General features: G+C 32.6%; 2 protein-coding genes across 3 annotated transcripts; both read left to right on the forward strand.

Annotated features, from left to right (window-relative positions):
- The first annotated feature begins 1,625 nt into the window (after positions 1-1,625).
- On the forward strand, positions 1,626-16,608 carry crh-BP (corticotropin releasing hormone binding protein). The gene is made up of 7 exons (XM_033342582.2): positions 1,626-1,975; positions 11,997-12,087; positions 12,272-12,432; positions 13,350-13,563; positions 14,132-14,310; positions 14,849-14,957; positions 15,471-16,608. Exons 1-7 carry the CDS (start codon positions 1,859-1,861, stop codon positions 15,599-15,601), a joined length of 1,002 nt encoding a protein of 333 aa, XP_033198473.1. The 5' UTR covers positions 1,626-1,858; the 3' UTR covers positions 15,602-16,608.
- Positions 16,609-16,996: 388 nt separating this feature from the next.
- Oseg2 (intraflagellar transport protein Oseg2) lies at positions 16,997-26,215 on the forward strand. Of its 2 annotated transcripts, XM_033342579.2 has the most exons (14): positions 16,997-17,166; positions 17,637-17,780; positions 18,187-18,299; positions 18,371-18,556; positions 19,954-20,367; positions 20,558-21,187; positions 21,783-22,229; positions 22,334-23,069; positions 23,200-23,760; positions 23,857-24,300; positions 24,367-24,690; positions 24,773-25,189; positions 25,256-25,870; positions 25,952-26,215. In XM_033342579.2, the coding sequence occupies exons 1-14, from the start codon at positions 17,128-17,130 to the stop codon at positions 26,087-26,089; spliced, it is 5,208 nt and encodes a 1,735-aa protein (XP_033198470.2). In that variant the 5' UTR covers positions 16,997-17,127; the 3' UTR covers positions 26,090-26,215. The 2 variants fall into 2 exon arrangements, with proteins under 2 accessions (XP_033198470.2, XP_076481317.1); XM_076625202.1 differs by lacking the exon at positions 18,371-18,556.
- The last annotated feature ends 34 nt before the right edge of the window (positions 26,216-26,249 follow it).

The following is a 26,249-nucleotide window of genomic DNA, read 5'->3' on the forward strand; positions in this document are numbered from 1 at the left end:
TCTCATAAGTGTTATTTTTTTTGACAATGTAATTAAGTATCTTAGCAAAACAAAGCAATATTTTTTGTTATTAAAAAGCTGAAAAAACAATAAAATAATTTCTTGAAAGTAAAAGATATAAAATGGATTTTTTTTGCACGAAAGCTTTTTTCCTCAGATATTATTTCCTTAGGGACATCATTATAGAATGAAAGTCTTTCTTTGATTTACATACCTGAGAGTTAATGAGCTTAAATTTTTCATGCTAATAAATGGTATTGCAGATTCTCAATGCTGTAACCTCCATAATTATTTATTCCTGTAAATAGATAAAAGCGACATTTTATTCAAAAAGACATTGTCCGTGATTTATAATAGACCGTTCCTAAAGTAGTAGTCCCGTTGATAATGTAAATTTCTATAAATATTCCTTTTCAATATCAATTTTAGTTCTTCTTTTTAAGCTGTTGATTTTGTTTCTCAGTAACGATAGAAAAATTGATTTACTTTACTAGCGGATCGTGATACATGAGATTTGATGTCGGTAACTTCTAGATAATCTTAAACAATTTTTAATTGGTAGACTATTTGCATAAATATATTTGCATAAATCTGTTGCAATATTGGCTTATTATAATTTGTATTACTTTCTACATCTATACGTCTATCTCTAAATAGTTTTATGCATTGCGCATCTCTATCTTCTTAATTTTGTTTTATGTTCTTTTTGTTGGAAAGAAAAGCTCAATAACCGGAGATACCACGTTTTTTTTAGTGTACACTTATAATGGAGATACACTTTATTGCGTTCACTGAACTCGCCCTAACGAAGTAATGAAAGAGAAAGAGCGAGAAATTTAGATCTTGATCATTGGCTCAATAAAACTAACAAGTCAAAGAATTAATCAACTTAAACCGTTTATTAAGCTCTCAAGTTCTTAAAAACGTTATCTCGCAATTACGATAATCAAGTGGACATTTTTAAATAAATTTATTTCTTCCTATTTAAACAAAATCTTTTATCGAAAAGGTTTCCTGTTATACAAAATTTTGTAAAAATGTCTTGTAAAAATTCAAATACTCTACCACTTAATTATCAACAATTTTTCTCTTGCTTTCAATTCTCCAAACAATTAATCTCCTTCATATTCCATATACATATAAATATAGCAATTACATATTTCCTTCCTATCTTTAGAGATAACCATTTTTAGAACTATATACATATAAATTTATTTATTAATCTCAACTAACCCCAATCAATCTAAATTTCATTTATACATCTTATATTACTTAGTGTACTAGTATACTATAATCTCACATCTCATGTTTCTAATATATCTCTCCGTTTTCATTTTCTTATCCTATTATATCTCAATTTCCAAAATTCTATTTCCCAAATAACATTTCTTGCAACTTTCTCTCTTCTATCGGTCTGGAAAATTCCATCTTCCAAATATCCTTATTCAAAATACTTTCCTCTCTTCTAATTATATAACCTTTATCATTCTGTTTTATAATGCAGCCTCCTCTAACAAACACAGAAGGTCTTCGACTCACCGGTGAAAGGTGTGCAGGCGAACGTAGGCTGTTTTATCAGCGTTATCGTCGGCAGTTGCAAGCGTTTGGGGATGCGCAGCGTGGACGAATCGCGGGCTGGACTAGCGGCTATAAGAGGGACGCCGCGCGTCGCGACGCCACACAATCTCCAGTTTGTCCTGACGCCAGCTCCACGAGTTTTCCCCCCGTACGTTACAACAATACGAACCAGTGACAAAAGACACGACTTTTCAAAACGTCAACGAATCATCTTCAAACCATTCCGTTCTTCTTTCAACAACACTTACTTCCGGTTTCTTCGCATTCAACCGGGGAAATCATGTTTCTGAATGGGCCAGTATATTGTTTGGCGAGGCTGCTCCTCTTCGTTGCAGTTTTCAACGCTGCTTCAGCTGTAATCAAAGGAAACGCCGATTATCAACGCTATCAGCAACAGGTAAAGAGATTTATGTTGTTTGAAGATGTTGTGATGGTTTGAATAACGAGCATTGGACATTTGGAAAATTGTATGCAGTTCGATGTATCATATTTTATTTTATTGAACAACGTTTATGAGATCACAGGAGATAAAACGTGGAAAGTTGATTTTCGTGATTTGAATGATTTTAATGTCACTTGATATTTAAATGAAGAGCACATAAAGATATGATAAGTCTATATTTGCCGCTTTTTTTATGTTTATCACATTAAATATCATTTGGTAGATCTAATTAGTTGGAAAGAGAATAACTTATTAGGTTCAGAGAAGTAAATCTTGTAAAAACAAACGTTTGCAAACTTTTGTCTCCTAATTTAATGCAGGAACGAAGCAAAGAATGTTCTTTGTACTTAGCATTGTATTTTAAACACAATTTAAATGTAGATAAAATCGTTTTATTATTCTAAAATTGCTCACTTGTAAAAAAAGAGAACGAAAACGTGACTTATATATCACTTTCCTCCTGCAATCTTTATAAAATATATTTCATGAAAATTTATAATATAATACCAATTAACATTTAATATGTGCGCATAAATTTGATGAGAAATATAGAAGCTTTGAAATAATTGATGTCTGAAAGGAGTAAAAATATCTAAACATACTGTTTCTATTTCCGTTGTATTTCAGAAATAGAGTATACAGCAGACAAGTTTTATCCGTATATAAATATAACCATTATAAAATAACAATTAATTTCCCCTAACATTTTTGCAGTATCTAAGCAATCAATTTGTTTCTATGTACTTGTGTACATATTATATTTCTCTCATCCACTCAGAAAATAAGATAATCATATTCAAATGATTTTAATCTGGTTTTCTATCGTTCTTGCACGCGTTACTCAAAAGAATGTCAATAATGGAGTTTTGATCGATCATTACTCGGGTCGACGATGGGTTACATTTCCCTCCCTTTGTCATGGCAATTAGTTGCACGAGTAGTACAAAGTAAACACCACATGTAAGGTCTCAGTAACCCTTTCTCTCCGCTTTCGTCGGAGCTTCCGATACGGTTTTCCAGCAGTTTAATTAAAACTGAAGGTGAATCTTTCCACTCCAAAATAACGGCGATCGTTCATCTTTCATATCAATGCTCTCCGCCCATATTCTTTCTGAAAGAAAAAGAATGCAGTTGAAAATAAAAACTTAAATACAATTTAGAATTATCATATTATTAATTATTTATTGATAATAAATAGAATAAAGGGATACATTGAATAAATTTGTAAATTGTCCCATTAATAGGATCACAATAGTCCCACCATAGATTCAATGAACAATGCCACAAACTAATCAATTAGTCATGACAAGCAATTAACATTATTAACACATTATTTACTCGATATCCTAGTTTGTACATATATCATACATATATACATATTCGTAATTCGTATATTCATCTCGTTTATCGTGCGTATATTCGTAATTATTCAAGTATAAAATTATGTACTTGTTATTATAGCGTTAATCATTATTTGGATTGTGTTTGTCAAATTATATGCTATAAACAAATATATAATACCGGATATATAAAAATGAATATACATATATAATAATGTATAACAAACGATTACCAAGAATTTTTTCATGGCTGGTACAATCTTCTAATATAATGTTTACTGAAAATGCGATATTTGTCAGCTAACAAAGAAAAACTGTAAATGTTCCAAAAAAATGTTATTGTTCCATATTCAATTTAATATTTATTTTATGTTCGAATAATGTTATTATATAATATATTCTTATTGATATAATCTTTTTATTAATTTACAAAAAAAAATCAATGGCGCATATTAATCTTTGCCTTCTGTTTATTTATTAAATAAAGAAACTTTTCATTTTTCATTGGACAATAACATGCAGACACCCTCCACGTGGGTCTATTCCACAGAATTCCCACAGGGACTAGTAAACTACATTTAAGTCGAAAGTTTAACAATAAGATAGGAAATGTTAAATGTTCAAGAGGATTCCAATTAAAGTTTGTTCGTCAGCTCTTACGACCTTCTTTCCCTTCAAGATTCGTTTCAGAATACAAAAAGCTCATGTTCCATACCGTCGAGGTGTCTCCAAAGACTATAGAACCGAGGCGTTACACATTGATCTTCAAAGACAATTCCATTTGACTTCGTTCCGCACCGTGAAGCAAACCAGAGACCGGTAATCTGATTAACGAAGAAGAATGTCGTTGTTAAATCTCTCGGATTTAATGAAACTTCATGACGAATCACCTTCAAATATCGAGTGTTTTCTCTTTATATCGTGGCACATTTCGTAACCAAACGAAACGAAACTTGTATGTTACTCACTTCCGGAAAGACCTGAAATGTAACAATGATAAGAGTTAAGGTTTTCCTGATTTTTGCAGACATTTGTATATTCGAAGATTCGAGTTTCTAGATATATGATTAATAGATCGAATATAAATTTGTATTTCTATAAATAATACTAAAAAAGAAGAATCTAACTAGAGGTTTGTTTCATTCACTAAATATTATCACGAGTACTTTAAGTATTACATTTGGAATATTTATGCTACCTTAGAATAACATAGTTTTATTAAATTTTCCTGCATTTGTGAAAAATTTAAAGACGCAAAAATACACATTAATACGTAATCTCTAAAATCATCATATAAGCAATAAATTTCTATTTAAATTCCAATTCTCTAATTACGGTTACGATATCAACATTCAATTCTTTAATTGCTATTACAATACTCTTCATTAATTATAACCACTATAAAAATATGGATTTCTATAAACATCCACGGTCTAGTGATTAATTTTCGTCGTTATTAACTTCATCTTAATTCATTCAGCTTTTCATTTTCTTTGTCCCAATGAGGATTCTAATGCGGATGTGTTCTGTGATCTTTTCTGCGTTTCGGTGGCTTATCAGGCAACTCTGGCGACCTGCAAAGTGCAATTGCTTGTTGTCAGTGCAAACGCAATTTAACATGAGCATGTAACTTGCAAAAATCGAGTGGCAACGTACTTACGCATAACGCAAACTAACGAGGTTATAAAGTGTTGAATTTCTATCGTAATCCTCGAAAAACAAAAAGATGAAATAAACGTAGAAATATTGCAATTGTTCTCCTTTTAATTCCACGGCTGCTAATGAAACGGAAATGTAGAAAAATATAAAAATACGTGAAAACAGGAGAACCGGATAAAATGGTAGAAACCTTGTTAATTCAAATAAATTGTGGTTCGGGGACAATTCGGTTTTGCCATTTGTATGAAAATACAAAGAAATATACTGAAATAAATGCCGTAAAAATGCTTTTGTTCTCGTACCGGTTCAATTTTTAAATCGAAATGGTTCTTTATCTGATTAACCTAGTAATACCTAGTAACATATTTAATATTTTCTTAATTCTGTATTTCGATTACAATTAATATATGCATTTACGTAAGATTTAGTGATATTTATATTTAGTCAAAGAATAAAAATGTTGATAGAGTATAAAAATGTATACTTTTGTGATTAATTAGTTTCGTACTTGACTAATCTGGCAACTTCCTGTACGATTCTCACGATTTTATTTGAACTATGAATTTATACTTTTATTGATTGATGTTGGCTAAATGTAAAAATGTTTACTATTTCTAGTATGTATATTTACATAACCTATCGTGAATTAGTATTCATTTACTAAACAATACACATATCTGCTACAATACATCAGTAAACTTCAGCTAATAAAAGTCTAAATTCTATGTGTATACATTGGCTACTAAGCGTGTACATTTATCGAACTTCATTTATTATTTATTTAAAAATACATAATTCTTAGTCCAAGATATTTCTTAGATTTCCTTACCACTTGCATCTATACTAATATAACCTAGTTATCTGCCAGAAACAATATAGTGACCTAGAAAAAGATTGATATAAAATATAAAAAAAGAAAAGTAAAATATGATATAAGTAGAATACACTACATATACTATGCACATACTATAGTAGTGTAGAGTAGTGTAAGTAGAATTAAACTACAGATTTTAACGTATTCATTTGAAGGAACAAGAATGCATACGAAGTATATAATATACAAAAATATAAAAAATATCCAAAATAGAATACTTACTATAATATTTGGTGGATACAACTTTCCATTAAAATTCCATACTTTTAATCATGTTTATAGAGATATATACATATGTACGTACATAAATATCATCAACCTAATAATTATCATCCATTTGTGTATAAAAAAAGAAAGAGAATGGAAGAATTAGTTCCGATTTTAATACAATTAGTTCCGAATTTCGTACAATTTACATGAAAGAAGTTGGTTCATGCTATAATATTCGTCGCAAAAGGTAAATCCGTGTCATCGCAAATATTTACCGCGGCTGTTCCGTTGTTTGTATCACGATTATGTACTTCTCGATCGTAAATCGCTAGCAACGCGACTGGTTCACGTGTAACAATGGTAATCGAGTCATGTTTCGTGATTTGAAAAACGATTCTGACGTACAACACCTGACAAAAGGGACATCTATCAAATGGCACGTCATCGACTAAAATCATTCACATTTTCGAAATACAAAATGTTATTATATATAATGATGAATATAAATCTACTCGTATTTTATAGATTTGTATAAACTTGGAAAAATATACATTTGAAAAATATCGATTTTATCACAAATCGATCACAGATTTTAGAAATTGGTATAAAATTTTAAAAAACGATTCTCTACTTAATCCCTTTGTAAAATACAACTTTTGAATCTAAAGTTTAAATATGCATATTAGAAGCAACAGTTGGAAATGTCGATTGATATCGAATAATACGGATCTTAATGTTTAAAACAATTATATTTCATTATATAACTTATGTATGAAACGAAATTTGTCTAAAATTATTATTTTGGTTTTATGTCAAAATGATTCTAGAATCAATTTTATGTTTCAATGGAAGCAATCCGTTATGTATTTTGTATCATTCATTTTTATTGTATAGATGCTTAACAGTAATGATCTATGATGTACTATTTCACCATTTCAGGAATAAAAGTCATATTTTACAAAAGACTTTGATAAAAAAGATTGTATTTTGTAGATTATAACTTTCTTAGATGATAGACTAAAGATTACAAGACTTACCTAAAATTTCACCTTTATTTTCCGAAAAATTTGGTCTGTGCTAATAATTTCGTATATCTTTATTATTTATACTAAAAATCTGCTGTACTATATATATTCTCTTTCACCGAAGATCATCTTCGATATAAGAAATAAACACATCAGGATAGACACATATTCACATTAAGTTCGATACCTCACGCAGGTCAATAAAGAGCTTTATATTTTATTATAGCAATCTCAAAAAGTTCCGAATATCGCAACGTATCCCGTATATTGGTAGTCAATTTTTAAGCATAAAATATCTCTTCCCCTTATATAAAGAACAGTATAAAGCAGAAGAAGCAGCTTAAGGTTATGTCATCGAGTGATTTAGGTTACGTATGCATGCACGAGTATCGAAAATCGAAAGGATCAGTGACGCGTTATATTTTAAATGACTCCCTCGATTGAGCTTCTGTATCGTTGTGTTTCGAGGATCGAGAGTAATGGTTTCTGGAAAGACTATTAACTTCAAGAATATGATGGAAAAATCAGAACTGTCGTTCAATTTTGTTGTAAATAATTTGGTAATCCGTGAACATTTTCTTATAAACGATTTAATTTCGAAATATAATTATTACTTACACATTCTGTTACGAACAACTTGTTAATACATGAAAATTTGTTATGGACCAGTTGGTTTTGAAATACAATTATTACTTATGCAAGTATGTATCAGTTATAAGTATATATATACAATACTCAACTTATAGTAATTTACTTATACGTATTGTATATAAATATGCAAGTTTATATCTAGAAGCAATTGTATATAGGTACAAGTGTACAATATACAAGTACACATATAAGTAGTTTATACTAGTAATTCTATATAAGTACAAACAAATTTGTTATATGAAAATATGAACAATTTATATTATAATTCGCGTTATAATTATTATACGTTATGATTCGTTGAAGTTTGGTTATGAACAGTTTGCTTCCGAATTACAATTGTTAGCTACATATATAAGCAATTTAGTCTAGTTATAAATGATCAAATATTATTAAATATACCATATACCATTTTATTTGAAAAAATATTAATCGAAATTATCCTACTATACAACTTTATATATTTTATTAAAGCATAATCGATTCGAGATTGAAGACACTGCAAAACACTTATCGACAGGGAGTATCGTACCTGATTAAGCATTGATCCTCGATGTGCATAAAAAGATGAATGTTCGCATGTTTTCATGAACAATTAATTTTCTACGCTTGCAATTTCTTCGAGTGCATGGTGTGTTCTACCAAAGCTTGACCTCTACTACCTACTACGATGCATTCAGGCAATGATCTCTCTCTGAATACCAGAAGTTGAATAGAACACTACCTTATCCTGTAGAATCAGTCAACCATCGCTAATGCTGACTTTCCACAAAACCGTTAGTAGTAACTTTATTTGATTTTGAAAGTTCCTAATGTTCATGCCCCTCTGTTACTTTACTAGTTCTATGGACAGTGCCCATTCCGGACTAATGGCAGTAGAATAGGAAGTAATCTATCACTGCAGGATTTCGCCTTTGGTGATGCCTTCGGAAACATGATTTACTGTGGATAAAACTCGAATTGGAAAAAATTTCTACATCGATAGAAAAAAGGAGTAGATCCCTATCTTAACTTCCTAAGAGATTAAGAATTTCCAGTAGTGTAAAGAGATTATTATGGTAAGGAGAAATTATGATAATTAAAAAGATAAACAGATACAAAATTTATAATTAAGTTAAACAGTATTCGTAAAAGGAATTTCAGAGTTCAAAATTGCAATAATAAAAAATTATGGTATAGCGGAATTATAGTAATTAAAGAAAGAAAGAAATAAAAAAGAATTTTGTAATTGAATAACAAAATAAGTTCAATGTAGAACTCTAAAAAAAATATATAAGAAAGAATTTTAAGAGATCTAAGGTTCTACTGATAAAAGAATTATGTTAAGTAAGAAAAATAGAAATTAAAAAACATAAATAGAAAAGGAATTGTGTAATTAAATCAGAAACAAATAAAGGCATTTCAGGGTCTAACAAATTGGAACATCAAAGCATTCTGCAGTAATAACAAAAAATTAATATTGAGAGTATTGAAAGAACAGATATTTCAATAAAAAAAGAGCGGTCAAATGAAGCGTTAATGAAAGTAAGAAGGAATATCGATTTGAATAATCAAAAAATCAGTGTTGAATGGATAAGTTCCAGCAAACCCATTGGGGATTCCCCTCGTAGTCGAAAATCTGTAAGTTATCAGGGATTGGAAATAAAAAGGAAATTGACGTGTCGACTCTTTGAAAGAATCGCGTGGTCAAATACTGCCTTTTACCAGGTTTATCGTGGCTCCTGGAATGTTATGAATATCGTAAGGTCCATTTATTCTCGTGACCCCTGACTCTTAAATATTTGGCCGTTAACATTATACAAATCATTCGGCATAACCTTCACCGCCACTATTTTTAAATGTAAAATGTAATAGTAAGTGGAATGCGAAATACGCAATTCCATAACTTTTTTTTTATCGTAAAAATATTCCGCTTGAAAATGAAGGGAGATATTTGAAAGAAAAGCTGTTAAAAGGGTTAACATTTAACATGATTCTAATATGAATATAAATGTGAAATTTTATAAAATGCAGTAAAATGATCAGTCTAATATTTAGGGATACATTGAAGATTCGTAGCATTCTGATGTTAATCAATCATCAGTCATAAATTGTATTTTCCTTCTTTTATTACTTGTGACGTTGAAATTCATATTATAGTATTAAATCTTCAGAAAGCATATTGAGTAAATCTAAATAGATTGCACAACTGTCGATCACGTTTCCGGTATATCCAACTCCATCTTTTCCTTTAATGATTCGATGTGAAATTCGATATTTCCCTTACATAATCCATTAAAAATTTCTTCTGAAATAAAAGAGATTATACAATCTACATTTTGCAAGGTAAATTTAATATTATGAGACATTATATAGAATAATTGATATTAGAATTACAATGTTATAATAATCTTTTATTCCTTATATTAAGGAACATAGTATTTCTTTTCTTATGATAAAAATATGTATTATGAAATAACATTTATATTATAATAGTTTTATATAATAATTGATATTAATATCATAATTTTCTATTTTTTAATTCAATATATTAAAAAATATAATATTCAGTTTTCTATAATACAAATATTATAACATTTGTATTACAAGTTGTGTTATAATATGTTTTAACAATACAGATATTTGCGTCACTAATATTGAAAACTCTTTTCAGTACACTGAGATGTTTTATACAAAGGGAGATCAAGATTACAAAAAGTTTGTTCGAAGGCCGCCAGCTCCTTTGTTATTGGCTACCGGCTAGTCAATTCACTGAATTTTATCCAGCTACACCACGGCGAAGTAATCGTGAAACAGTCCCTCAGGGAATATAATTCCCTCTATCCATTAATGCTTCCTTTAGTCGAGACTTCATTCCTTGCAATTCATCGGAGATCGACAAATTGTCACTGAGGAAAAGCAATTTCGCTTTTCTTCCTATGCCCTCCACCAATCAACCTCTATTTTTCCAGTTATGAAAATATCTTCATATACCTTTCTCTTCTTGTCACGAACTTTTTTTATAAAACCCTGAAAAGTTAATTAAAAACATTTGTACAATTATCTACTAAAATTTAAGAAAAGGCAGAGTACAATCTTCCAAATATTTCTTCAAAAGATGTTATCATCTTACATAAGAAATTGTTAACTAAATTTTAAGAGAAGTTAGACTATGTCTTCTTAAGAAGAAATGAATTTTCGAAATATTTGTTGATATCAATGAATATTATAAAATAATGGTACAATTATTTGTTAAAATTTAGAGGAAAAGAACATTGTTTTTAACATACATATTTTTAGATTTTAGGGAACATTGCGTTATGCTTTAATGAATTAAATTTTTGTAATATTTTTGTAATATTTTTTAACATCGATGAATGTTTTATACTCGATCATAGTTTCTAACAAGTTTCCTACATTTCTGAGGAATGTCGATGGCTGGTAACAATAGTAATTGTCATCACCGATGACAATCATGCTGTAATATCCGCCTGTCGATAAAGATATTTCCAGAGGCAACCACGTGATGGGATAGATTTTCTCCTGGTCTACTTCAAATATCAGTTATTCATCGATTGGTCGTAAATATTCTTTTCTATGTTATTATGTGTGGATTTTAACGTCAGCAACGTAACTTACAAAAGAAATCCTACTGAGAGGAGATTGTGAATAGCATTTCGTTCGTTAGGGAACAAAGACTCATTTCTCTTAACAGAAAATGCATTTCTTTGTGTGAGATTTTTCTTTATATTTCTCTGCTTTTATGGTAGCTTAGGGTGTAATTGGAAGCTTGTTTATTCAAACTCATATATGTATATGTATTACTGAAGTTTTTATTTTTGAAATATTATTTTTCATCTCTATCTAAATTGGAAAATATGAAAATCTATTTATAAACTAAAAATTAAAAGATGAAGGTTGAACATTTAACTTCTTCCAGTTACTTTTTCCAGATTGAAACAAAAATTGCATTGTTGATTGTTTTTTATTCCCACGTTCAATAAAATCAATTTCAGCGGCTATTGAATTTTTAGATTTCTGATGGAGCGACAGACAACTAGATAAAAATACAGTTGGAGAAATTGACAAAGGGAAGACTTATGGGATCTCTACTGCTTCAAATTTTTTAAACAAATAAATAAATCCTATTCTGAAACTTTTGAAATAGATAAACATTTTTTAAAATAATGAATTCCATCTTTTAGGACGAATTTTTCTAAAAAAAATTATTCTTTTTCCAGGTTGCTGGAGAACATTTTTCGAAGGATTTTTATCGACAGGATTTGAAGAATGGTTTAATAAGTTCATATACGCGTTTTAAACCTGTCACAGGTACATAATCTTTTTTACATTTATCAAATGAATTAATGAATGGACAAGATTATGACTATTTTATGAATCTATAAATTATATAAACCCTGTTTTGGTTTCTTTCCGTTAATTTGAATTAAGAAGTTTGTTTTATATTTATTTCAATCTTTTTTTCCAAATCAAAGGTTATTTTATCCTTTTACAGACTGTATGTTTATTACGGCAGAACCAGGATCTTTCATATATACCTCAAAAACTGACGACGACGAGGTTTGTGGAATTTTCTTCCTAGCTGGACCGGATCAAAAAGTGGAAATTAACTTCCTCACCTTTGACATACCTTGTGAACACCGTGGATTGATTTCGGTGAGAAAACACAACATAATGTTAATTATTTATGATCTAAGGATGTAAATGTGATGGTTAAATATTATATGACAAAATTAAAGGAATAAAATAAATTTAGAAAACAAACCGAGGTATAGGATATTACACAGTGTAGTATTATATGTTTCATACTAATAATACGATCTAGTATATTTATATACTAAATATATAATATCTATATATACTAGATATATATATATTAGATATAATAATTGGATACGTATAACATTTCAGAAGAACACAATTATGGTTATCGCATGAATAAAGAAACACTTGCACACTTTCAAATGCTATAAATATAGACAAATTTCACAACTTTTTATTTTAAATAACAATTACAAACTATAATATTAGTATATGTATATGTATGTATATTCACCACTTACGTATAATAATCTGTGCTCCTTTGCTTAGGCTGTCCTACATATGATCTTGCAAAGAAGTCTGCTGCGCGTCAGGGGCATTGTGTTCTATCTTTAAGTATTAATAACTAACAAGCGAAACCTCAAACCTAATTTTGTCATTATACATTCTCAATTTATTTTGACTCATAGAGGCACTTGTTAACTATGCCTGTAAAGTTGGACACTTTATATAGCGCAATCATCAGGAGCGTTTTGGTCAATTTTTCAATATTCATAGTTATGAAATAGAGCTTGAAGGACATAATTCTTTAATTTTCCATTTTCGAGTATATTTATTACTGGGCATTTTATATGGTGGAGGCTATTGTATAGTACCAGAGTTTCAGTTTCCCTCCGATAATCCTCGCCTACTTTTTCGAATACAGAAACGTGTATTTTACTCGTATGTATCCATTGCAGTAGATACGTTTTTCCAATGCATCACTGTGCCGTGACAACAGTCCATTCAGAATGTATTTTTATATCGTGCAGGTCGTCGATGGCTGGGAATTAAACGGTGAAGTGTTCCCTAGCGAAATGGACCATCGATTGCCGCTGAAACAGAGAAGCAGCGAATTCTGTGGTAAAAATATCGGTGCGAAGAGGAGCTTCACAAGTTCACAGAACGCAGCGGTTATCCGATACAGAATACCAAAGCCTGGGAAAGGGTTCACGCTCTTCGCCAAATTTTTGAAAAATCCTAGACGTGAGTCGACCAATTTATTTTCATATAAAGTCAGAAATTTGAAGTTGGAAGTAATTGAATATTTTTTTTTTTTATTTCTTGCAGATATTTTGTCTTATGGCAGACAATGACTTTGAAATTTGAATTAGAATAGAAGATTAATATTTCAATTTTAGGTTTTGAAATATAAATTTATAGAAATTTGCAAGAATTAAATCTTGTAATATTTAGAGATCTTCTTCATGTACAATGAAAAATTTGAGAATTGCATTTTCTACTTTACATTGAAATAGGTATTGCTTGTAATTATTATATAAAGGTGCAATACAATTCTCAATATACTAACTTATTTTTAATATCAATATTGTATTTCACAATATATCGAAATTTTAAGTATTGGAAAGAGGACATTTTGGATGAGTTACTTTTGCTCAAGTATTATTATATTCAATACATTTTAATGTTTATTATATCTGGTATCTAAATTACAAAAATTAGAAATTATTACATAAAGATTTACTGTAATTTTCGATAATAGTTTCCTATTAACACGGAGTGTAAGAAGGAATATTTTTTGATAATTTTTCAGCTTGCAATGTTTTGGCAGCGAGCGTAGACGAACCGTACACGCTGCGCAATTATGGACGGCGTATTAACTGCACCTACGTCGCACTTTATCCAGGCACTGTACATGTGATCGCACTTGGCGTTGGGGTTTCGAATTTCCTCGGAGCCACTCGTACCACTGAAACCGGAACTCTACGAAAAGTTCGTAGCATTTCGACTATCCTTCCTCACTAGTAGTTTTCTATATCTTATAGATACTTCAAGTAAATATAAAAAACATACTAGTGATGCTTAACATAGCAGATTTTAAGATTTAGTAGATATTGTGAACATAATTATCGCGGAAGACACAAAATTCTAACAAGAATAGTATAGACAATATAGTTGCATAGTATTATTAGGTTGTCCCAAAAATTTATTTCGTTTTATTAGGAAATAATAGATGCACAATATTTTTTGTTTTATATTACTTTATTGAATTATGTATTTCACTTTGTATTACATATTGTATTGTAATAGAATAATATAAAATAAAAACTATTGTGCATCTATTATTTCCTTAGAAAACGAAAGAAACTTATAGGACAACCTAGTATAATGTATAATGTAGTAAAAATTTCCAGACCTATACTTTATCTATGTTTTCTTAAATTTGGTCTTTTAGTTTACGTAATTGTTCATATGTTATATATGCGTATATGTTATAATTGGAAAATACTAATTAAATACTGATCTCTAGTGCGATGAAACCAGTCCGCAGGATCAAGTGATAATTGGAGGCAGCGACGGCCTGGACACGTCCAAAGTTCAGATAGTTGATTCTATTTGCGGGATAGATTCTAAACCAGGTAATACGATTAATAACTCCTAGCACTAATATCGATCTCAATTGGAAGCTTTGTGTCGACCCACACATGAGCTAACTATAAACCTATTTATTGTTGAACGTCTCTTAGCATGTTGATAACAGTCGTCTATATTATATATTTATTCACAATTGAATTGTGTTTCTCAATTACAACACCTTTTTTTTCGAAAATTGTGTTGTCTTTTGTACTTCTTATTCTTTAAACTTTTCTTTACTCTCCACTGTATACATCAATTCTAAATCAAGTAATTGTTCAGTTTACTGACTTTTCCCAATTTTAGCTGTTTCACTACCGTCTTCGTTTTGGATCCTTTTATTTTATCACTAAAACGAGGAATCTGAATCAGGAGAATTATGAAGATACTACGAAACGTACTTTTTTACTATTTTATCTAAGGAAACGTCGAAGAAAAGATTGGAGTCAAATAGTCAAAATTGGGAAAGTTTTCAAAGAAACATAAACAGCATAATTAGCCTATTAATTGTTTTTCAGATTATCGGGAGCTGGTGGAGTACGGCGTAACTTCTGTTCGATTGGTATCCAGTGGCTTCTACGAGAATTCCGTGACAGTGCAAGTTCAGCCTCTCAAGAACGAATTACTCGACGCGAATCTTAGCATCTAACCGTGTTAGCTCGTAAACCTTATTATGTTCGATGCTTGAAACGATTGGAAACTCTATCGTGAATGTGTTTATTATCGAATCCATCAAAATCCTATGCGTCTTTCAGAAATTTTTGCAAACTCAATTCGCCAAGTCTCTTGATTATTCATTAATATTCCACTTGCGTAGCCTTTATAAAGATACTTGGAACCTCGTTTCCTATTATATTTATATCATTTAGTTAGATTAGGTATGAGGGATGTGTTTTATTGAGAGGTATCGCTTTTCGTTAAGAATTCTGGTGGTCTGCATTAATAAGGGAAGTTATCTAGATTTAAATTTAATAGAAAGTTTGATTTAAATACTGGTTAATTTTAAAAGTGCAAAACAATTGAATGTTATGGCGTCCTATATATGTATCTTTCAAAATTCAACATAGATGAGAAAAGTGGGGTCAAAGTTAGCCATTGGTGCTTCAAAAATACCAGAAGATACAAGTGGTTTTCCTTCTGTAATTTTTGTCCTTTAAAGTTCTTTTAAATAATAAATTCAAATAAATCTAAATAATATAAATAAAGTAGCTAAGATAAATGAAGATATAAATTTTGATTTTTCAATATTTTTATATTTCAATAAATTAATAGTTAGGTAACTTTCCTTGTTATTGTACAAAGGAGAACAAAAAGCATGTTTTGTTCATAGACAATATATTCTGAATTCTTAAATAATTGATGATTTGATATGTCGTGAGATTTGTGATAAATGGATTTAAATACTTGTTGAATGTGTAGATCAATCTTAGCGGCTTAGAAGTAATGAGAGAAAGGCCTCGAGTTTTTATTCTTGTGGGACTGCGAAGAAATTGGTTGGAACGTGCCAATTGCTTTTAACGAATCAACTGAATAAACTTTACTCACTCATCGGGCTCTATTTATTTATTATCGATAGATTTATAGGAATAGTACGATTTCTTATTATTATATATGACGTGCTTGTTTGTTTAAATAAATTATTTCATTTGAAACCAATCTAAAAATTAACTTAATGAGACGGAATTACAATTTTGATATTTAACTTTCCAAAAATTATTTTATAATAGAAATAGACAATTTATTAGTTACATATATATTGTATGAATTGAAACATCCAACCTAAGAATTTATTTAACTATACAGAATTATAATTTTGTCAGTTAATTTTCACAAAATTATTTAACTTTTGAGAGTAGATTCTCCTTCCTCGTTAATCATATATGTATACTCTTCTGAATAAACTAAAGTAAATTCAATAAGAATTATGTGTTGGTAATTTTTGTCCTGCCTCATCAATTTTCCTGACTTCCTCCACTCCTAGACAAGCCTCAAAGGTTGTTGTCGCCTAGGCAACTTGAACGTATACAAAACGTGTCATGTGGTATTGCGTCTCAGAAACTCACGTTTATATCGCTCGAAATGAACCAACGTGACTGCGTTACAGTATACAAACAGAAACAATTTTCTCGAGAATTCACTGCAATCCATCGATGTCAAAGGCGATAAGGAATAACCATGTTGCTGAAATATTTGGGCAATGTTACGCCACCGTATGTAAGTACATATGCTTTGAATTAGTTAATGATTTTAACGACGTTCCGAATAATGCTTGTAATTGATCTAAATACGAAAGTAAGGATAAACATGGTAAAATTTATTGAGAACTTTACTAAGATTAATGTCGAAAAATAATATAACATAATAACGAGTTAATAGTAAGCTAAACTAGAATAATAATAAAATAAAAAATTAGAAAATATAATCTGTTTAGAGAAATATTAAACTAAACTAAAATAATAATGAAATACGAAGTAAAAAAAATAACATTTTTAAAATAATACAAAATTAATAGCAAACTGAATTAGGTTAATATTAAAACAAAAAATTAAAAAATAAAATCTACTTGAAGAAACAATAAAATAAAGAATAGATGAAAAACATTAAATCGCACTGAGGTAATAATTAAATATAAAATAGGGGAAAATATTTTAGATAAATTTCTGAAAAATTATTTTATAAAACAGGAGTACGAGAATAGAGTGGTGGGTATAAGCTGGTCACCAAACAGTCTAAAACTGGCCGTCGCTTCCTCTGATCGTTCCATATACCTTTTTGACGAGAATTGCGTGAAACGTGACAAATTTTCCACGAAACCTGTCGATTCGAAGGTACGAAGGTATTCGACAATAATTTCCTTACAATTACATTAAGGTATAAGTAAATGTACTCCACTGATTGTATTTCTATCGTATTTTGTATTTTTTATTTTACTCCTGTATCTTAACACTAATCTTACTAGACCCGGTCAAATGACCGGTTTCAAAATTTAATTTGAAATTGTACATTCATTGTTATTTCTTTTGTTCGTCTAACTTTATGTAAATTCTTATATTATCTGATTAATCAATTTCTTAATTTTTTTTTAGTGTTAATAAACATAATAAATTTGTTATTTTTTCTTTTAGTGTAAGTTTCAAAAAGATATTGTAAAAAACAATAATTGAAATATTATGAAAAATTCTTCAAATTTAAATGATGTGTGTATCTTTATGAAAAATTACCCATCTTTTCTAGTTTGGTAAAAAGAGTTACGTGGTTAAGGGTATTGCCTTTTCTCCAGACTCGACAAAAATAGCAGTGGGCCAGACTGACTGTATAGTGTACGTTTACAAAATTGGAGAACAATGGTAAATGATAGAAAAAATTAGTTTAAAGAATTGTCGAAATTCTTTTTGAAAAATATACATATCTCGTATAGGGGAGAGAAGAAAGTGATTTGCAATAAGTTTCGTCAAAGTTCTCCTGTCACTTGTCTAATTTGGCTGACCGAGGGACCGATTATTGTTGGTTTGGTAGATGGCAAAGTTCGCATTGCATTGGTGAAGACTCAGAAAGCTCAGACACTTTACACGGCTGATTCGACTACGATTGCGTTGGCTTCCAAGTAATCTATCTTCACAATATTTTATTTTCTCGTTAATTCCTCCGTATTGAAACAAAAATTTGTAATATCGGAAAATAAGGATAGAAATTTTTTTTCGATTACTTACAATTTATTAATATTAAACTGAATATACAGATATAAATTGGACAGAGAACGATATTTATTTAACGGAACTAAATGCAATGCTCGTATCTATATCAAATAACTTTACAGTTATTTGATCACTCTCGTCACAACGAATCTAACACACACACTCTCTCTCTCTAACAACTCTATCAATTCTCACGACTCTACTCTTCGACGACTAGAAACCTGTAACGACTTTACTCTTCAACGACTCAATTAGCTCTGCTCTTCGCCAATACAATCCTGCCCGGTCGTGCTCGCTCTTGCTCTCGTCCTCTCACACACACACACTTTTCGGCTCACATACTTTGGCCTCTCGATTCCTTGAAATATGAAACCGTACCTCTGTTTTGACACTGCTTATCCTTTCTCGCGTCGCTGTTACTAGGCGCTCCTGGATGTAAACAAACCACGAAAGACGACGTACACGGTACTTTCTAATTTCAACCGATCTCTAATTCAAATCTATTCTACGATATTACAAATTGCATATTTTATTGTCCTTGTTGAAGTGAACTGAAACAAGATCATGTGTTTATTAGGCAAAAAATAATTGCTAACCTCTACTATCACTTCTTGCTTGCTTCGTACATCATTCTGTAGAGGATTGATCTTACCGGATATCACGAATAACAGTCTATATGTTTGTGAGCAATTCACTACAGTTATTACTTTGACACAAAGCACAAGACCAAGTATAATAAGTCTTACGAAATAAATACGCGCGTGTCAAGAAACTCCGTATACACGTCTGACGCGTCTGTATGCTTATGCTACGATCGCTGAACTCTCTCGCTCGTCATCTCGTTTGTTTGTTTACACCGGTCGAGGGAAAGTTTGAACTCGACTGCGTTTGACGGTTGAAAGTAGCGGCAACATTGTTTTGCTCGGAGTTCATTACTCCTTGCAATACCCGTGACCTAACGGCCATGATACTCCGAAACAAAACAACAACAGGATTTGAATTCATACTCAAATGAGAGACTACCTCACTAATTTCAATAATTTTCAAATGTTGTATGGTCAATATTCCGAACAGCTTTTTTACTATTACATATAATCGCCAGTCGACTTGTTTTCGGGATATTCATAAAAATACTTCTGCTACATTTTATCTTGGTATAAGTTATGTCATGGTCCTGACAATATATTTGAAAGCTAATGAAATCGATAAGGTGGATCCTCGTTTAAATAATTAATAAACGTCTCATATACTTTTAGAAATTTTTTTGTAATATATCTAATTCAAATAAAATCATCTTTAATTTCAGTGTACGAGGAACCGGTTTCTTATCAAGTCACGCTGACGGTAGCATAATAAAGTATCATTTAACCGCCGATGGAAATCACGAGCCTTCTGGACGTATCTGTACTCATACAGTACCAGCATACGCATTAGCATGGACACAATCGCATATTCTGGCTGCAGGGTGCGACAGACGAGTGTCATTTTACGATTCGCGTGGAAAGTTAGTGAAAAATTTCGACTACAGTCGCGAGAACGAAAAAGAAATCGCTGTGGCCTGCTGTAGTCCCAGTGGACAGAGTGTTGCTATCGGATCTTGGGACAAAATACGAATTTTGGATTGGAGTCCTCGACGTTCCATTTGGGAAGAGGCAAATACACGATCTTTGCCTAATTTCTATACAGTCACTGCGATATCCTGGCGTCGTGATGGTTCCAGGTCAGCCTATATATAATGTTCCATGCAATTGGACCAAATTATAACCCTGAAATGATAGAAGATATGAGGGAATTTAGAAAATAAAAAATAAAGAAGAAAAAATTTAGAAAAATATTTGAGAATAAAAAGCAAAGAATATATGTATATACAGAATAAAAAAGATAAAAATTATATATTATTAACTTTCCAGGTTACTTGTAGGCAGCCTCTGCGGCGCAGTAGAGCAATTCGAAACAGTCCTGAAGAGAACAGTAATCAGAGGAAGTCACGAAGTGGCCTACGTTGGACCCAGCCAAGTAGTGATTCGTCCATTACAAGAGGGCAATCGGCCAGTAATTATTAGATCCCAAACAGGCTACGAAATAGAGGATGTCAAAGTCCTAGGACGAGCTGACAATAATGTGATAGCTCGCACAGCTAACACTCTACTTCTAGCTGACATTGAACTAAATCTTATTAGTGAAATTTCCTGGGAAGACAAAAGCAACAGTGAAAAATTCTTTTTTGAATATCCAAGAGTGTGTCTAATCTTCTGTTCAGGAGAGCTAACCATAGTTGAGTATGGGAACAATGAGGCATTAGGCTCAGTAAGAACAGAAGCAGTAAATCCTCATGTAGTTAGCGTGAGGATCAATGAGAGACAGGCTGCTGAAGCACCGGATAATAAAAGACTCGCTTATTTGTTGGATCCAAGAACTGTTCGCATCATGGACCTGGTAACTGGGCTTACTGTTACATTGGTTTCTCATGATGTCCGTGTAGATTGGCTGGAACTTAGCGAAACAGGCCACAGGTTACTATCTAGAGACAAAAGAGCCAGGTAACGAAGTATTTCGCTCATTTACATGAGATTTACATGAGTATGCAGTATTTCGGTATTCTTCTATTCTCGTAGTTGAAGTATCGTGTCCCTCTTAAATGCAGAAATGTCCTTAGTGTCTTACGGAATGATATAAAAAAATCATTGGGAGAAACATACAGAGTTTTTGGCTACAGGTGTGAAAAAACTTGTACGAAGTAACCTGCTGTCCATGTAGCGTTCAATTTGAGGATCCTGTACACCTTGCTGCTTAGGCTGATCCACTTTCGTTCGTGTAAGGAGGTTTACTCGCTCACAGGGGTATTTCGGTTAATGTTTGATTGTCAATAATTAAAAAAGAAAGTCGAAAACGCAATTTTTTTATTCTTGATTTTTATCTTATTTTAATTTTAAGAATGGCCCCTTAAATTTTTTCACATCTATAGCCGAACTGGTTATCCATTGTTGATATGCAACAGTCGATAACGTAAACTTCTGTCGATTAATATGGAATCTATATTACTAAAAAAATCTACCCCTGAAGTTCCTCTTTCATCCAACATTTATAAATCTTATCGAGATTTCAATATATTCTTAATTCTCGTTATTTACCTAGACTATGGCTAAGTGACGAGCTAGGTGGAAGGATTTTATTACTGACTGGAGTCAGTTTTGCTTCTTGGGTACTAGGCAGTGATGTAGTAGTAGCTCAAACCGGACAAACCTTGGCAGTCTGGTACAACGTCGATGATCCCGAAGTGGCAACATTAATTCCAGTTCGTGGTGACGCCATCGACATTTCTAGAGAAGATGGAAGAACTACTGTCACGGTGGAGGAGGCTGGAAGCAAGGTGGCCTATCTGCTTGATGAACCACTGATAGAATTTGGCACAGCGCTACATGACAATGATTTTGGTAGAGCTTTATTATTCCTGGAGGATTTGGCAGATAGGCCTCAAGCGGAGGCCATGTGGGAAAATGTGGCCAGGAATGCAATGGCTGCTAGACAGTTATTGATAGCTGCCAGGTGCTACGCAGCTCTCGGGGATGTAGCTTGTTCCAGGTTTATATCTGTTTTCTCATTGTTCCTGTCTGTTCTTGCCAATTACAGTGACTTACGAAAGTATTTGAATAATTACCATAAAAAGCTTTTCATTGCTCTTCTAGATTCTTAAAAAATATAATAGAAATCGGCGAAAAGTACCGTGCAGAGACTGGACATGATCCACTTTCGAGCCCTGACTGTTGGGCAAAGTTAGCCATTCTAAATGGCGAATTAAAAACTGCAGAAGCCATTTATTTGGAACAAAATGAATTAGGCCAGGCTCTGGATATGTACCAAAAATATTGGCACTGGGAAGATGCGTTGATTTTAGCACAAAACAGAGGCTGGCCTGGTCTCCAGGAGCTCAGAGATAGACATCTGACTTGGCTACTCGAAAGTGGCCAGACAGCTAGAGCTGCTGCCATTTTGGAACCCACTAATCCTCGACGTGCAGTCAAGCTATACCTAGATGCTCATCGACCTGGTCGAGCAGCTAGACTTGTTCTGGCCAATCCAGATCTATTAGAAGACAGGTCCATTGTTAATGAAATCGTGAGAGTTTTGAAAGCGACGGACTTAATGGAATTAGCTGGAGAACTGTTGGAAAAGACATCAGAGCCTCTGGAAGCTATTAAATGCTACTCTCAAGCTGGAGTATTCGCAAGAGCATTGGAATTGGCTAGAAAGGTGGATCCTACTTCGGTAGTTGACCTTGAACGAGAATGGGGCAAGCACTTGGCCTCTGCTGGGCACTATGATGCAGCTATTAATCATTTTATAGAGGCAGGAGAAACTGCTCTGGCTCTGGATGCTGCTATCAATGCACGACAGTGGAGAAAAGGGCTACAGATCATACAGGTAAAGATTTCTTCACATTTGCCTATTTTTCTATAATTAACAGATTACGGAAGATCTCAATATGCGGAAATACCCAATATACATGCAATATTCAAAATAAAGTACTTGTTAATACTAGTATTTTTAAAAGGTGATCGAGGATGATGATCCCACAATAAGGAAACAGTGCGAGAAACTGGCCGAATATTTCGCCTCCATACACGAGAAGAACTTGGCAGAAAGGCTTTTCATTCGATCCGGAGATGCCAGACGTGCAGTTGATGTTCACGTACAAAATGGCAACTGGAGTCGTGCTCATGAAGTAGCTCAAGAGTATATGACTCCTGATGAAGCGAACGAAGTCCTGTTAAAACATGCTACAATCCTCTGTGAAACAGGAGATCTGAAACACGCAGAGGAATTATATCTTGCCATTGGCAAATATGATTCGGCTATAGCGATGTACAGAAAGGCTAGTCGGCGTGCAGATATGATTAGATTAGTAGCAAAATATAGGCCAGACCTTTTGGAGACCACTCACGCGCATTTAGCCAGAGAATTGAATGAGTCTAGCAAGCCTCGTGAGGCTGAGGATCATTACCTTGCAGCTGGTGATTGGAGAGGAGCGGTGACTGCTTATAGGGCAGCCAACATGTGGGAGGATGCTCTTCGTGTAGCGAAACAGCATGCTGGAGATAACGCAGCCCAACAGGTCTCGATTACTAGACACTTATCTTTAAAAAATGCAAAAGTGTATAAAATGCATATTATATGCATATATAATTAAAAAATTCTGATTTCTATATAGGTAGCTTTAATATGGGCACGTACATTGGCACCAGAATTAGCAGCCAGGCTGCTTATGCGGCTGAACTACTTAGATGGCTGTCTGCAGCTAGCTTGTGAAGCTGACTTGTTCGATTGGGCTTTGGAAATTGTCAAATATGGGAGTACTGATCAGATGAAAGAAGTTCACTATAGACACGCCATGGCACTGGAAGATGCAGGTCATTTCTCTGAAGCAGAGAAAGAATTTATTAAAGCTGGAAGAACCATGGAGGCTGTTCAGATGTATATTCATACTCGAGATTGGGAGGCTGCTGAAGATGTAGCTCAATCAATTAACCAAGATGCAGTTGCTCAAGTCCTCATTGCCAGGGCTAGTGAAGCAGTTGAAGGACAGGACTATTCCTTGGCCGAGACTTTGCTATTGAGAGCCCATAAACCCGAAATGATTATTGAACACTACAAGGTGATTATTTGATAATACATACTGTGTATATTGATTCATTTCTTAAATGCTTCTTGAATATTACAGAAAGCAGGAATGTGGTCTGAGGCGCTACGCGTTTGCAGAGAATACCTACCGAGTCAACAAGCGAATCTCAGGCGTGAACTTGGTCAAATAAGCGCCTCTCTTGCTGGTGCAAACGCTTTTGAAGAAGCCAGAAAGTGGTTAGAAGTTGGTGAAGTGCGAGCTGCTCTCGATATCTTAATTCTAGATCCTCAAGCGCCCAGGTCGTCTCTTATCAAGGCTGCTGACATTCTACTTCATCAAGCTGATTCAGAAACTGTTGCTCAAATCGGTGGAGATCTTGGCTCGCGTTTGTTTGCTATTGGAGAATATGCTGTTGCTGCTCAGGTTGCCATCTTACAATTGAATATCTTACAAATAAAAGATTGATTTAATTTCACAAATTTAATTTCTTTCTTATTTCCTTTAGGTATTCTTACAGGCAGACAAATTGAAAGATGCTATCGATTCATTGGCTTCTATTGGAGAGTGGGAAAAGGCCAAGAGAATTGTGAATGAACTGGCACCAGATATAGAACCTTATTTGGAAGAGAAGTATAAGGAAGCAATGCTGAGGGATGGACAAATAGATAGACTTGTAGAAATAGATGCAGATGCAGGACTTGAGATACTAGCTAATAAAGGTCAATGGAACCAAGTATTCGAGACTGCAAGCACTCAAGGAACTCAGGTTTTGCACAAATATGTGGCACAAAGAGCGGTTCAACTATTGAAAGGGAACGCTCCACTAGATGCTTTGCAATTGTATGTTAAGTATGGTACTCCTCCCATCCAGCAAAATTTTAATCTCTACTTACAGTTGTCTGAAAGCATTTTAAATTCAGAGGTAAGAATAGCATACTGATAAACTTGGTAAAAAAGAAATAGTCAGCTGGAAGCTGTTTTGTTTCAGGCATATTATGAATACAGATACTTAAGTCACTTGAGAACTGTACTCTTGGATCTTTGGAAGAATTTAAAATCATTAGAATCAAGTCAAAAATCGAAATTTGAGAGAGTACTCAAAGCTACTCATTATTCAGCAGTGAAATGTGGTTGTCGTGATTATCCTGTACTTTCTGGCCTGGTCTTAAAAGCCTCCATTACTTTACTGAGGTACACTGACCTTCTTCTTGCTGATAGAGCTTACTATGAAGCAGGGATAGAAGCACGTACAGCTGGGAAGAACAGTGAAGCCTTTGTTTTTCTAAACCATTTCCTGGATTTAGAGGAATGCATAGAAGAAGGTGATAGTACCGTGTTGGATGTTGAAGATTTAGCTGTAACAGACTTCCCTGTGGAGGTTCCTCTGCCAGAGACATTGAGTTTAACAGCAGAACAGAGAGAAGAAGTCCGTGAATGGGTTCTTGCTGTATCTATGGATCAAAAAGTGGAGCAGGTTCTGCCCACAGATCACAGAGGAGTCTATGTAGGTTCATTGACTGCTCACTCTGTTGATTCTGGAAGTCTTCAAGCTTGCATCTTGACTGGGTATCCCATTCGAGGTTCAATCATTAAATTTTCAGAGGTATTTTATAAATTCTACCAGTGAATTTTATTTCTTTTTTAATCTTTTTCAAAGTATAATGATAAATTGCTATCTGTAAAGGTTCAGCATGTGGCAGATCGTGATGACTGGACAAAGTTGACTAATACTGCACGCCAAGCTCCTCAGGATTCAAATCTTAATGATATTCTAGCTTTCATTCAAGAATGGTTCGGAGCAATTCCCAACTATTCTTTTTAAAGGCATATGGTGTTACTTATTGTTACAGTTTCCAAAATAGAAAAGTATGAGTTTCTATGTAAATATAAGTGTATTAATGTAAGTATAAACAAGATTAAATTATTAATAAAATGAATATAAATGAAATATATTTAAAAACTAGCAGTGACCTTCTAATGAT

This window comes from Bombus vancouverensis, chromosome 16 (assembly GCF_051014615.1).
Source record: "Bombus vancouverensis nearcticus chromosome 16, iyBomVanc1_principal, whole genome shotgun sequence".
NCBI classification, from domain to species: domain Eukaryota; kingdom Metazoa; phylum Arthropoda; class Insecta; order Hymenoptera; family Apidae; genus Bombus; species Bombus vancouverensis.